The sequence below is a fragment of the Teleopsis dalmanni genome, chromosome 1 (assembly GCF_002237135.1).
Source record: "Teleopsis dalmanni isolate 2A chromosome 1, ASM223713v2, whole genome shotgun sequence".
Lineage (NCBI taxonomy): Eukaryota > Metazoa > Arthropoda > Insecta > Diptera > Diopsidae > Teleopsis > Teleopsis dalmanni.
Window position 1 is genome coordinate 114,813,214 of NC_051846.1, and position 11,943 is coordinate 114,825,156.

At 32.5% G+C, this 11,943-nt stretch overlaps 1 protein-coding gene across 1 annotated transcript in view; it reads right to left on the reverse strand.

Moving 5' to 3' along the window:
* The window catches only part of LOC119665630 (nuclear cap-binding protein subunit 1-like), a 1,169-nt gene extending 112 nt beyond the window's left edge, over positions 1-1,057 (reverse strand). The window contains exons 1-2 of the mRNA XM_038074858.1: positions 1,015-1,057; positions 82-961 (exon numbers count right to left, since the gene is read on the reverse strand). Coding sequence (XP_037930786.1) covers positions 82-961; positions 1,015-1,057 — 923 coding nt within the window. The remainder of the gene's footprint in view (positions 1-81; positions 962-1,014) is intronic.
* Between the last annotated feature and the right edge of the window lie 10,886 nt (positions 1,058-11,943).

The window sequence follows — 11,943 nt, forward strand, 5'->3', positions numbered from 1 at the left end:
CAGTCTTTTCGTTCGATATGGTAAGTTTCTATTATATGATGCAGATGTTCCTCAATTAAAAATCGTTCAATAGAATGCGACCCTGGTAAATTAGGTCCATCTGGGCAGTCAGTGTAGTCAAACATGCGATAAACTACTGTCGGCATAGGGTATCTATATGATTCATGATGTGGAGGTGGAATTATTTGCGGCAAATTGTGTTGCAATGCTTCACACAAAATTGAATCGAAACTTAAGTAAGGACGAGGTATATGTTTTTCGGCCCAGTTATCTTGACGTAATTTACGTATTTGTGCCCAAAGACAATCCAAATACTCCTCTTGTGGATGGGGAGTGTCTACTGACCATACACGTAGCGCATTATGATGTTTCTTTGAACGTTTGTTGAGATACACTTCAATACGTAAAAGCAATGCTTCTAACGAAGATTCTTTTTTTTCATATAGATCCCTTCCTACCCAAGGTAGAGTAGAAAGCACTGCAAACACAAACCAATCGCGACGTACTTGCGGTGCAGCATCTTCATTGGAGACATCAATCATTGTATCAAGAATTTGTATTAAACTTTGAGCTGATATCACATGACAATTAACCAAGTCTGCCAGAAATCTTAAAGAATATCTAGCAGAGTCCCAACGACATAGTTTTAGAGACTCCTTAAAAGTTTTAACCATGTGATCTACAAATTCTCCACCGAATTTGTAGTTTTTGGCATTGAGGAGGCCTACTAACGTTGTGTATATGGTACATTTTTCAGGCATTTTTACAGCACAATCAGACAATATACGTAAAATTTTTATCCTAAAAGTGCCCAAATCAGCTTCTAGCACTGACACAAGACCTTCTAAATTTGATTCAACCGAAGAGGTTGTGCGCTCTCCAACACGCAATATCAACGATTCTAATCGGTCTTCTATTTCCTGATTTTCAGATACGCGGCGTCGTTTACGATTCCGGTGTTCTAGTACAAAAGAAAATTAGCCAACAAATTTGTACCACAATATTTAAACCTACCGTAACCCTCTTCTTCTCCATCATGTGCACGTCTTCGACTCATTTTAAATACTTTAATTTACTTACGAAGAAACAGTTACCCAATTTTTTACGATAAAGCTGTGACAAGCCACTGAAATTGCTCGCTTTTCTTTTGTTAGTGATGCCATATTAAAATTTTATGAATGTCAGTCAACAGTTTTTAACAAATTTATTTCTACTAATATAAGTGATGCCATATATAATAATGAATGAACACAATCGCTGCAGTAGGTGTGTGTCCGTACTTATGGGGACACTCATTAAGTACAAGTGAGCAAAGTGAAATATACTTTGAAAACTACTCAAATGCCATTAATATACGAGGTAGAAAGTGATTATTATTTAAAATTTTGAATGCAACAACACGCATTCCCTACTATTAAATAGTTTTTACATTATCTTTTTTTATAATATGTTTAATGTTTTAAACAGAAATTAAATTCGGCGCCACTGCTTAACTTACTAAGTAAATTTTATTAACTATACCAATAGCTTCCGTGCTTTTTAACTTAATTAAAAATATAGTAAACAAAACTCAATGTTGCGAAAATGAAGAATGTAAAATTGAAAATTATCAAAATTTGACATATTTGACATATGAAACAAAATGTAAACGCTTGTGCCAAGTTAGCAACGTTGGAAAACACAGGGCTATACTAACACCAAATTTTTTAAAAATGATATTTTGTTAATATAAAAAATTAAACTAAAATAAAAGTCATTACTCTTACAGAGTTTTGAAAAGTCTTTCGATTGGTATACAACAAAAAGAAATCTGATGCGGTGTTTTCAATTTATAATGAAAATAAAGATTGCAAAAAAAAACGTAATAAATCGTGTGGTACAATTTTGAGAAATTTCAAGTCAAAACGCCACATATTCTGTCATTTATTACTGTGGACCCTAGAACATTGAACAATTCTATTAATTTATTTCCATTTCTATCTAGAATTTGATCTTTTGCATTTGTTTGTAATTGCTTGGTTCCCTGAGATAAAGTTGCCACACTAACCCCGAATTTTTGATTGCTGGTTGATCTTAAGAACCATCAACAATAAGGATTTCAACAAATAATTAAGTTGACGTTTTATCTTTAACACAATATTGGATTTGTCTAATCCGCTGAGACAATCGTCAACATAGAAATCATTTTGAATCGCTGAAGCTCCGAGTGGATATTCAACAGTTTATGTGACGATTCTTTCCATGCAATAATGTCTGTGCAGAACACGAACCTTTGACATCTGAAACAAAGTAGATTAGAAAAGAACTCATATTGAATTTGTATGATGTAGTATGTAGTATTGAATTTGTAGTATGATGTGGGATCAGATAATGAGATGTACTTCCCTCAATATCAATCTTTTCCATGTGACCCATGTTTTCATATTCTCTCATGAAGTCTACGTATTACTGCCAGACAGTCTCATGCCAGGCAGTCTTTTCAAGCGCATAATATAAGGAATTCTCGTTATGAAGGCAAAAGCGAATTTGCCGAAATACGTAGAAAAATAAATAAAATATTAACGGTATAGATAAAAGTTGATATTCTTAAAAAAATAAAACCGACTTTAGCATTTAATCCGTTTATCGCTATTTGATCAGATTCTCCAAGATTTGCTGGATTTTGATTTAAAGGTAGTTTCACTACAAAACGATCCAAATTGATTTGTTGCGCATTGTTCACAAAACGCGATTCGAGCAATTCTTCCTGTGTGTGTCTTTATTATAGATTCTAACTCAAATTCAATTGCCATTCTAAGAAATGTCATGTGACATTCCTATTCTAGGGTTGCGGTAGTTCTATTATCTAAATCGGTCAATATGATTTCTAGTAAGCCTTGGTCGAACATACGACCAACTTACTCACTGCGCCATTCAGGTTTTGGTGGCGCAATTTCGGATACTTCGTTTGATGATTGAGCTGGAAATGGGTGTTGCAACAATGCTTTCGTTAGTTACTTCGACCAATACAGAGTCGCGTTGCAAATCATTAGATGGTGGTTCGGAGAGTCCAAAAGCATCAGCTAAGCACTTTCCATTTACGATAGCTTCGGAAGTAAGTATGTCTGATGATAACTCATTTTCTTGATCTTTTCGGGTACGGAATTGGTTGGCATGAGTACGAATAAGTATACCATTTTGCGAAGATTTTTGTTTTTACAATATGCATGCTGCAAGTCTGGGTCTGTGGAGCCAATTCTCGTCATTTATTTTTCCTATTACTATCCAGCCAAGTAACACATTTTGCCGTGAAGGAAAACTCCGCAACTAATAAAATATTAATTTATCACTAGCTATAAAGCCTAGGTCAACAGAAGACACAAGTCTGTCTGTACGTACAGAAAAATACTCAGAGAAAACATAAGTTTAGATCACCTGCTTTTATAAGTTTGATTAAAATGTTTAGAGGTCCCACACATTTAAAAGTATTGTATGTTGATTCTGCAATGTCAGTTTTATTCAGTTCTTATATGGAATGTACAACTTTTGGATTTATTCCACAAGCGACTGAAATTGCACTGATGGTACCTATATTTGTTGTCCGTGGTTTTTAAATAAGAATTTCCAACTTCACAGCTCAATATTTCGAAAACTATTACGGTCTATAACCATCGTAATAATACAATGTTTGTTCCAGCGATCACAAGAACCTTTTGTGACCGATTTGGTTACCCCATATGAATATGACGAAATTTGAGAAAATGTCAGTTTTATTCAGTTCTAAACCCAAAATATACAATATGGAATGTTCAACTATTAAATTGATTCCACAAACGACGGAAATTGCACTAGATGGTGCCTATCTTCACAGCAAAAGAACCTTTTGTGACTGACTTAGTTTCTCCATTTATATACATATGAATGTAACGAAATTTAAGGACATTTCAAGTTGGTGTTTATAAACTGAACCACAGCAGACGCAAGTCTGTTTGTACGTACTGAAAAATACCCAGAGTAAACATGAGTTTGATTAAAATATTTAGAGGTTCCCACAAATTTATCAGTATTGTATGTTGATACTGTTATATTCAGTTCTAAACAGTATAATATGGAATGTTCAACTTTTAGATTGATTCCACAAACGACTGAAATTGCACTAGATGGCGCCTATACTTGTTGTTGGTGATTTTCAAATAAGGATTTCTATCTATTACGGTCAATAACCATCGTAAGAATACAAACATCGTAACAGCCAGCAGAAGAACCTTGTTTGACCGACTTAGTTACCCCATTTGTATATGAATGTTACGAAATTTTGGGACATATTCGGTTGATATATATATACTGAACAACAATAGACACAAGTGTATACAGACTTGTACACGAAAATGTATGTTGATACTGCACTGCCAGTTTTATTCAGTTCTAAACCCTAAATTTTCAATATGGAATGTACTACTTCTAGAGTGATTCTATAAACGACTGAAATTGCACTAGATGGCACCTATACTTGTTGTTGGTGATTTTCAAATAAGAATTTCTGCCTATTACGGTCAATAACCATCGTAAGAATACAAACATCGTAACAGCCAGCAAAAGTACCTTGTTTGACCGACTAAGTTATCCCATTTATATATGAATGTAATGAAATTTAAGGACATGTCAGGATGGTGTTTATAAGCTGAGCAACTTCATATGGTATACAATTATTGGCACTGAGAAAACATGTGTTTGGATCCTCTCATCTTATAGGATTAATTAAAATATTTTAAGGTCCCCACAAATTTATTAGTATTGTATGTTGATACTGCAATGTCAGTTTCAATCAGTTCTAAACCCAAAATATACAACTTTTAGAATGATTCCACAAACGACTGAAATATATGACTTCTATTTTTGTTGTTTGTTATAATCTTATAAAAATTTTTAACTTCACAGCTCGATATTTCGAAGATTATTTCGGTCTATACCCATCGTAACAATGCAATCTTTGTGCGTTATCGTTAGCTAGCGCAACAAAGGCTTAAGCGTTTTTGGTCTGATCTTGGAAACTCAGAGCGTTTGGAGTTCTGCGTTGATAGCCAAAGTGCAATTTGACTAGTAAGAAATCCTGAATTTCACAAAAGAACAAAACACATTGAAGTATGTTATCATTTTATGGCTGTAAGTACAGAAAAATGCTCAGAGAAAACATGAGTTTGAAACTCTTGCTTTTATAAGTTTGTTAAAATGTTTGGAGGTGCCCCTAAATGTACAATACGGGATGTTGAACTTTTTGATTGATTCCACAAACGAATAAAATTGCACTAGATGGCATCTATACTTGTTGTTCGTGAGTTTCATAATAGAATTTCGAACTCTACAGCTCGATATTTCGGGCTATAACCATCGTAACAATATAATGTTTGTCCCAGCGATCACAAGAACCTTTTGTGACCGACTTGGCTACCCCATATGAATGTGACGAAATTTGGGAAAAAGTCAGTTTTATTTAGTTCTAAACCCAAAATATACAATATGGAATGTTCAACTATTAGATTGATTCCACAAACGACGAAAACTGCAATAGATGGCATCTATACTTGTTGCCGGTGATTTTCAAATAAGAATTTCTATCTATTACGGTCAATAACCATCGTAAGAATACAAACATCGTAACAGCCAGCAAACGAACCTTGTTTGACCGACTAAGTTACCCCATTTTTATATGAATGTAACGAAATTTAAGGTCATGTTCGGCTGATATTTATATACTGAACAACAGGAGACACAAGTCTTTGTGTAAGTGCAGGAAAGTGTATGTTGATACCAAAAACATAGAAATATTTCTATGTTTTTGACTGTACTATGACATACAGTAGCAACGATTTCATGAAGAATATTCATAAACACAATAATTGATTAAACAATAATTGATTATGTTTTATATATAAAGTTTTTATTATTATTTTCTTATATCAAATAATAATATGGAATAAAATTATAAACTAACAAAATTAACTAGAACTATTAACTAAATTTATTTACATATTACTTATTTCTATTTAAAATAAAATTATTTATATAAAGGTGAATAATATTATTCATTGTTAAATTTTCTAATCATTCATAAATATTAGACTAATATTTTTACATAAATTTAAATTTTTACAATTAAAAAAGTTATAATAAACAGCATAAAAAAAGAAATGAAAAAAATGTATATAGTGACAATTGGTTTGTGGAGCCGATGTGCGGGAGCCATCGCAAAATTTTGTTGGACTTTATAATAAAAGTTCTATTATATAAGAACTCAAAGTGGCTACTAAAAAGCCAAGATAATGCAAAATTTAAAAATAAATTTAAAAAATTTAAATTTATGTAAAAATATTAGTCTAATAATATTTATGAATAATTAGCAAATTTAATAATGAATAATATTATTCACCCTTATATAAATAATTTTATTTTAAATAGAAATAAATAATATGTAAATAAATTTAGTTAATAGTTCTAGTTAATTTTGTTAGTTTATAATTCTATTCCATATTATTATTTGATATAAGAAAATAATAGTAAAAACTTAATATATAAAACATAATCAATTATTATATAATATGGTTTATATGAATATTCTTCATGAAATTGTTGCTACTGTGAGGCATAGCACAATCTTCACAACCAAACATATTAAGAGCATTTACACTAATAATAACTGCGGTTGCCTTACTCCGGTGTTTTCCATCATGTCATAGGCAAACATCATATATTAGTATGAAGCCAGTATAAAATTTCAGCAAAATTCAAATTTTAAATAATTTGGAAGACTTGTGTATTTCATGCACAGGAAGCCAGTCATATATTTTAAGAAGAAAAAAACCACAAAAACAAAATCCAAGCATCACATTCAAAAATATTGTCTCACCTACCCATGCATATACATATTTAGTAAGTGTGCAATAAAAAGAGTAGAAAAAATTTACCAAGAAACTTACTTAGCATGAACTAGAAGATATGTGTGCATTTGCTCTGATATAAGAGTTTTCTCTATATGATTTTGTCCAAGCAAAATACAACATGTTCGCTATTGGTTTGATCGCTGATTTCACTAACAAAATAGCATTGATCATACATAAAATAATAACTTCGATTTTTTATACGTTTGAACAGACATGTTTACCGCATTGCGAGACCTTTTCAGAATTCATATTTTTTTAACAGAGGCAAATTACATGTCTTTATATTTCTATGTTTTTGATAATTGCTAGCTTTGAGAAAACATGTGTTTGGATCCTCTCATCTTACAAGATTAATTAAAATGTTTGAAGGTCCCTACAAATTTATTAGTATTGTGTGTTGATAGTGCAATGTCAGATTCAATCAGTTCTAAACACAAAATATACAACTTTTAGAATGATTCTACAAACGACTGAAATTGCACTAGATGGCACCTATATTTGTTGTTCGTGATTTTCATTTGAGAAATTCCGACTTCACAGCTCGAAATATCAAAAACCATTACGGTCTATAACCATCGTAACAATACAATGTTTCTCCCTGCGATCAAAAGAATCTTTTGTGACCGTCTTGGTTACCTAATAGAAAAATTAGTATTTTTCAGAGATCAGATTGGTTTAAAACCTATCTGTAATAATGTATTATTTATTTTTGTTGTTGAAATATTGCATAATGTAACTAAGAAGTCCAAAGATCGCAAGGTTTTTGGCACTTCAGCCGTCAACTATAAAATGGTATATACTCCCGTTTAGTTTTTTTCTTTTCTCATGTGCTTTTCTTAGTAAAGTGTCCCGCCTTTTTTGGTTAAAGTTTTTGGAAAGTGTTTTGTACTGAAACAATGGCATCGGAAGGTGAAATGAGAATTAAAAAACTAATTGACAGTCCGAAATGGCTTGCATGGAAATTCCATATTTTGCCGGGTTGACTGGGAGCGAACTACCGCAGAAGGATAAAAAATTATTATGGCAGAAAGTTGATGCAAGGGCTCGTCGCACGTTATGCACGTCACTGGGTAAACAACTTTTGTTGCAAATACTTTATTATGTGACTGCAAAATAAATGTGGTATGCACTAAAAAGTGCGTAGGAACAAATGTCAAGATCCAACGTGTTATTTTTGCAGTAGAAATATTATCTAAACTAATGGAAATAGTGCAGCATCTTCGCCATCAAGGTGAAAGTATTTCTGATTCGATGATAATTACAAAGGCTTTAATGTTTCTACCAGCAGAATACAATCATTTTTATAGCGCATTGGAATCGATAAGAGCTGAGGACCAGAATCTAAATATCTTGCGAGCTCGGCTTATGGCAGAAGAAATAAGAATGGGTGCTCAGGAGAAAATAAAACCGAAGCTCTCTTGGCAAAACGGCAATACCGACCAGCAACCAAAGGGGAACAAAATAAAACCGTAAAAACAACTACCAGGAGTTAAGGGTGTTTAAGGAAGTGTGGTGACAAAGGCCATTTTAAGCGAAATTGTCTACAAATTAAAAAGGCTGAGCCAAACGCGAATTTCTGTAGAAGCTATAAAGCTTTAAAATGTGTTGCAGTGGAAACAATTGGCTTCTTGATTTAGGAGCAACAGATCATATCTGTCATATACAGGAGTGGTTTGAACATTTCAGAAACTACTGATGTAGGTAAGGTTGGCTATGGACGTGCTATTAAAGCGGCAGAAAAAGAAGATATTGTCGTTTTGGCTAGTGATATCACAAATGGGTGCAGGAAGTATTGAAAAATGTACTCCAGGCATCCAATATAATTTATTTTCGTCAACGAAGGCACTAGACATGTTAAATGTAGAAGTCGCCAAGAACTTACCTTTGCAAAGGAATGAGTCACCAAAATGCATCACATGTGAATAAAATTCTAAATAAGAACAATATTGACTTTGTGGATAAGGAATTTACATGCGAGGAATGCATTTTAGGTAAGCAGCATAGAAGCAGTTTTAAATCACGTCAAGTAAGGTCGTCAAGCTGCGAGGAACTGTGTTTCGCAGATGTGTATGGTCCATTACAAGAAAAATCTATTGGTGGTGCCTGGTATTATAGACTATTCTCATTTTCGTTTTGTTTATTTCTTGAAATTCAAATATAAAGCGCATGCGGGCGGATAATGATTTGGAATTTATTAATGATAAATTGTTTAAAATATTTGCGCAATTCGGTGTAAAGCCGTACACTCCGCAGCAGAATGGCTGTGCCTGAACGTGAGGTGCGAATGGTAATGGAGCTAGGGCGCATAATGATTTAAACTAATGACATGAATTTGAAATTTTGAGCTGAGGCAGTGGATATACCGCAGTTTACGTATTAAATCGTACGGTGAACGAGAAGACACAATATGAGTTGTGGTATGGACAACTGGCGAATATAAATAATCTACGCAATTTTGTGAAGAAATTACCTACCACATACCTAAAAAAAAACGACGCAAACTGGATGCAAAAGCCTGGAAAGGTTCAACTTTTAGATTGATTCAATAAACGACTGAAATTGCACTAGATGGCACCTAGATTTGTTATTTATGATTTTCATATAAGAATTTCCAACTCCATAATTCGATACTTCGTGTTTGTACCAGTCAGCAAAAGAAGTGTGACCGACTTAGTTACCCCATTTATATATGAATGTAATGAAATATAAAGACATATCAGGTTGGTGTTTATAAAATGAACAACAGCAGACACAAGCCTCTCTGTATGTTCGGAAAAATGCCATTAGCTGCAATATTTCCTGAATTTCGTAACAGTGTAAATTAGTGTTTAAGGACTAAAAATCGCGGGCAACAGCAATACAGTTTTAATTAATTATTGAAAATTTTTCCGAACAGTAGTTTTAGGTAATTTATTGTCATTTGGCTGACCATACGACGCTGTTTCGAGTATTGTAAAGTCCGTTTAATTTATTGGACTGCAAGTGTCAGGTTTAGAATTTGTGTCTGTCAAGTTAGAAACGGTTACTAATCGTATGTTTCCACAAGTGGCCAATGCTATACAAACTTTCAGTGGTGTTTAATACCATATTAGATCATTTAAGAAATAAAGAAAACCGCATAGGCGAATTAGTTAAGTCATACCCATACATCCTGTTATCCAATCAAATGATCTTGTTGGAAGTTAAGACCGATGTATATGTGGGATTTTCATTTATTGCAAATAACATGTTAAGAATAGCATGTTTATTTTAAAAAAAAACAGAAGTAAAATAAATTGTAAGGTAGCAACACTGCACGCCTCCCACGTCCTCACTTGTTCTCCATATGCACCACATGTATATGGTATAATGAAAATGAAATAAAATGTTTGTATATAACTTTTTGTGTGAAAGATTTGATTGTCAAGAAAGCCAAATGTAAAATCTGGAAATTTGTATGGAAAATCAAATAATAACATTTTCATGGGAAAATAAACATTTGCATCCTAACAAAAATGTATGCATGAAAAGACAAAATCCATTTAAAAAGTGTTTTTAAGCGGATTAGTCGGCCAAGTGCGCTCTCCATGTTTGATTCATCTAAACGATTTCTTAGTTTCACATTTTTGAGTGTTTGAGAATTGACAAACAGCAACTGAATTGGAAGTCTCATGTGGGAAATGCTCTAAAATTGGATTCGTGAAGTGTCTGTTAACATACGAGTATTTGCACATAGGCGACTGAAAATGGGATAACTTGCTAAGCATTTTATAGAAGCCTTGAAACCTGTAATTGACAAATCGACACGAATAACGTTTCAGTAACCGTCTCAGGCAGTTGGAGGTAAGGATAAATTCGTAAACGGAATAAAAAGAATTAATAACAAATATTGTAATATTATGTTTTTAACTTTCATATTATATTTTCGACGTGGTAACTTTAATTTGAAGTTGCTTGGTGGCGGAAATTGGTTTTTTTATTGCTTTGTCTAATAACGAATTTGAACTCAATCACTTGATTCGAACCATTTTTATTTTAATTTATTTAATTATTTTTTTTCGACTGTCTGTTAAATTGTTTTTTGACCAATTATGTTTTTAAAACGCCTCCAGCTTTCGCACTCTACTGATCGTACTTCTTTGCTATACTTACCGCTTCACAGGTCTAATTGGATCATCTGGATTTATTCGACAAAATCAGGACTTTATACATTTGAATTAAACGTCCTTTTACTTTTAATTTTATTTAATTTAAAATTTTTTTCATTAAATTTATTTTCAATTTTTTATGAAATTCGTCGACTTCCTTGCAAATCAAAATATTATCTAGTACCATATGTTACGAAATAGGGCATATATGCCTTATGAAGTGGTTAATCATTTGATGGCCATCTTTATCTAATATATAAATAAGCTAAGAGAATCTGTTAACCACCTTAAACACAAAAGGTAATTTGATGTATTTATGTTTTGTTTGGAAGATTGTGAGCAGAATGTATTTCGTCTAGTTTTTTGTGGCTAAGATAAATTGAACCTGGGTGTACGCATATACATATATGAGAATATTAAATCAGTTGTTGCAATTGTTGTGTATATCTCGCAATGGATATTTTGTCAGTAGTAGAAAAAGCGTAGTAGCAATATGCACTTTGATTCCATATATGACTTGTTTTGATTATATAAATCATTTGAATTTTGTTCCCTCATTATATAAAAACAGATGTGGGATGGCTATATATAATTCACGATTCATTAGGACCATATGTGGGACAAGGGTCCCATATATGTTAAACCAATGGGAATTTTGATTTTGCAGAACAGAAATGCTTGTTGCAGACCTTTTTAAATTATTGTACTCACTTTCATAGACTTGTATGTTTTATAGGTTGTTGAATCTATTTAATAACAAGTAATAGTTTATATTGTTGTAAAGCAACAATGTTGAAAATAAACCCTTAATAAATATTTAATTCAATAAAAAGCATTTTGTAAAATTAATTGCAGACAAAAAGAATTATGCAAAAATATGAGTTGTTATGGCGCTGATT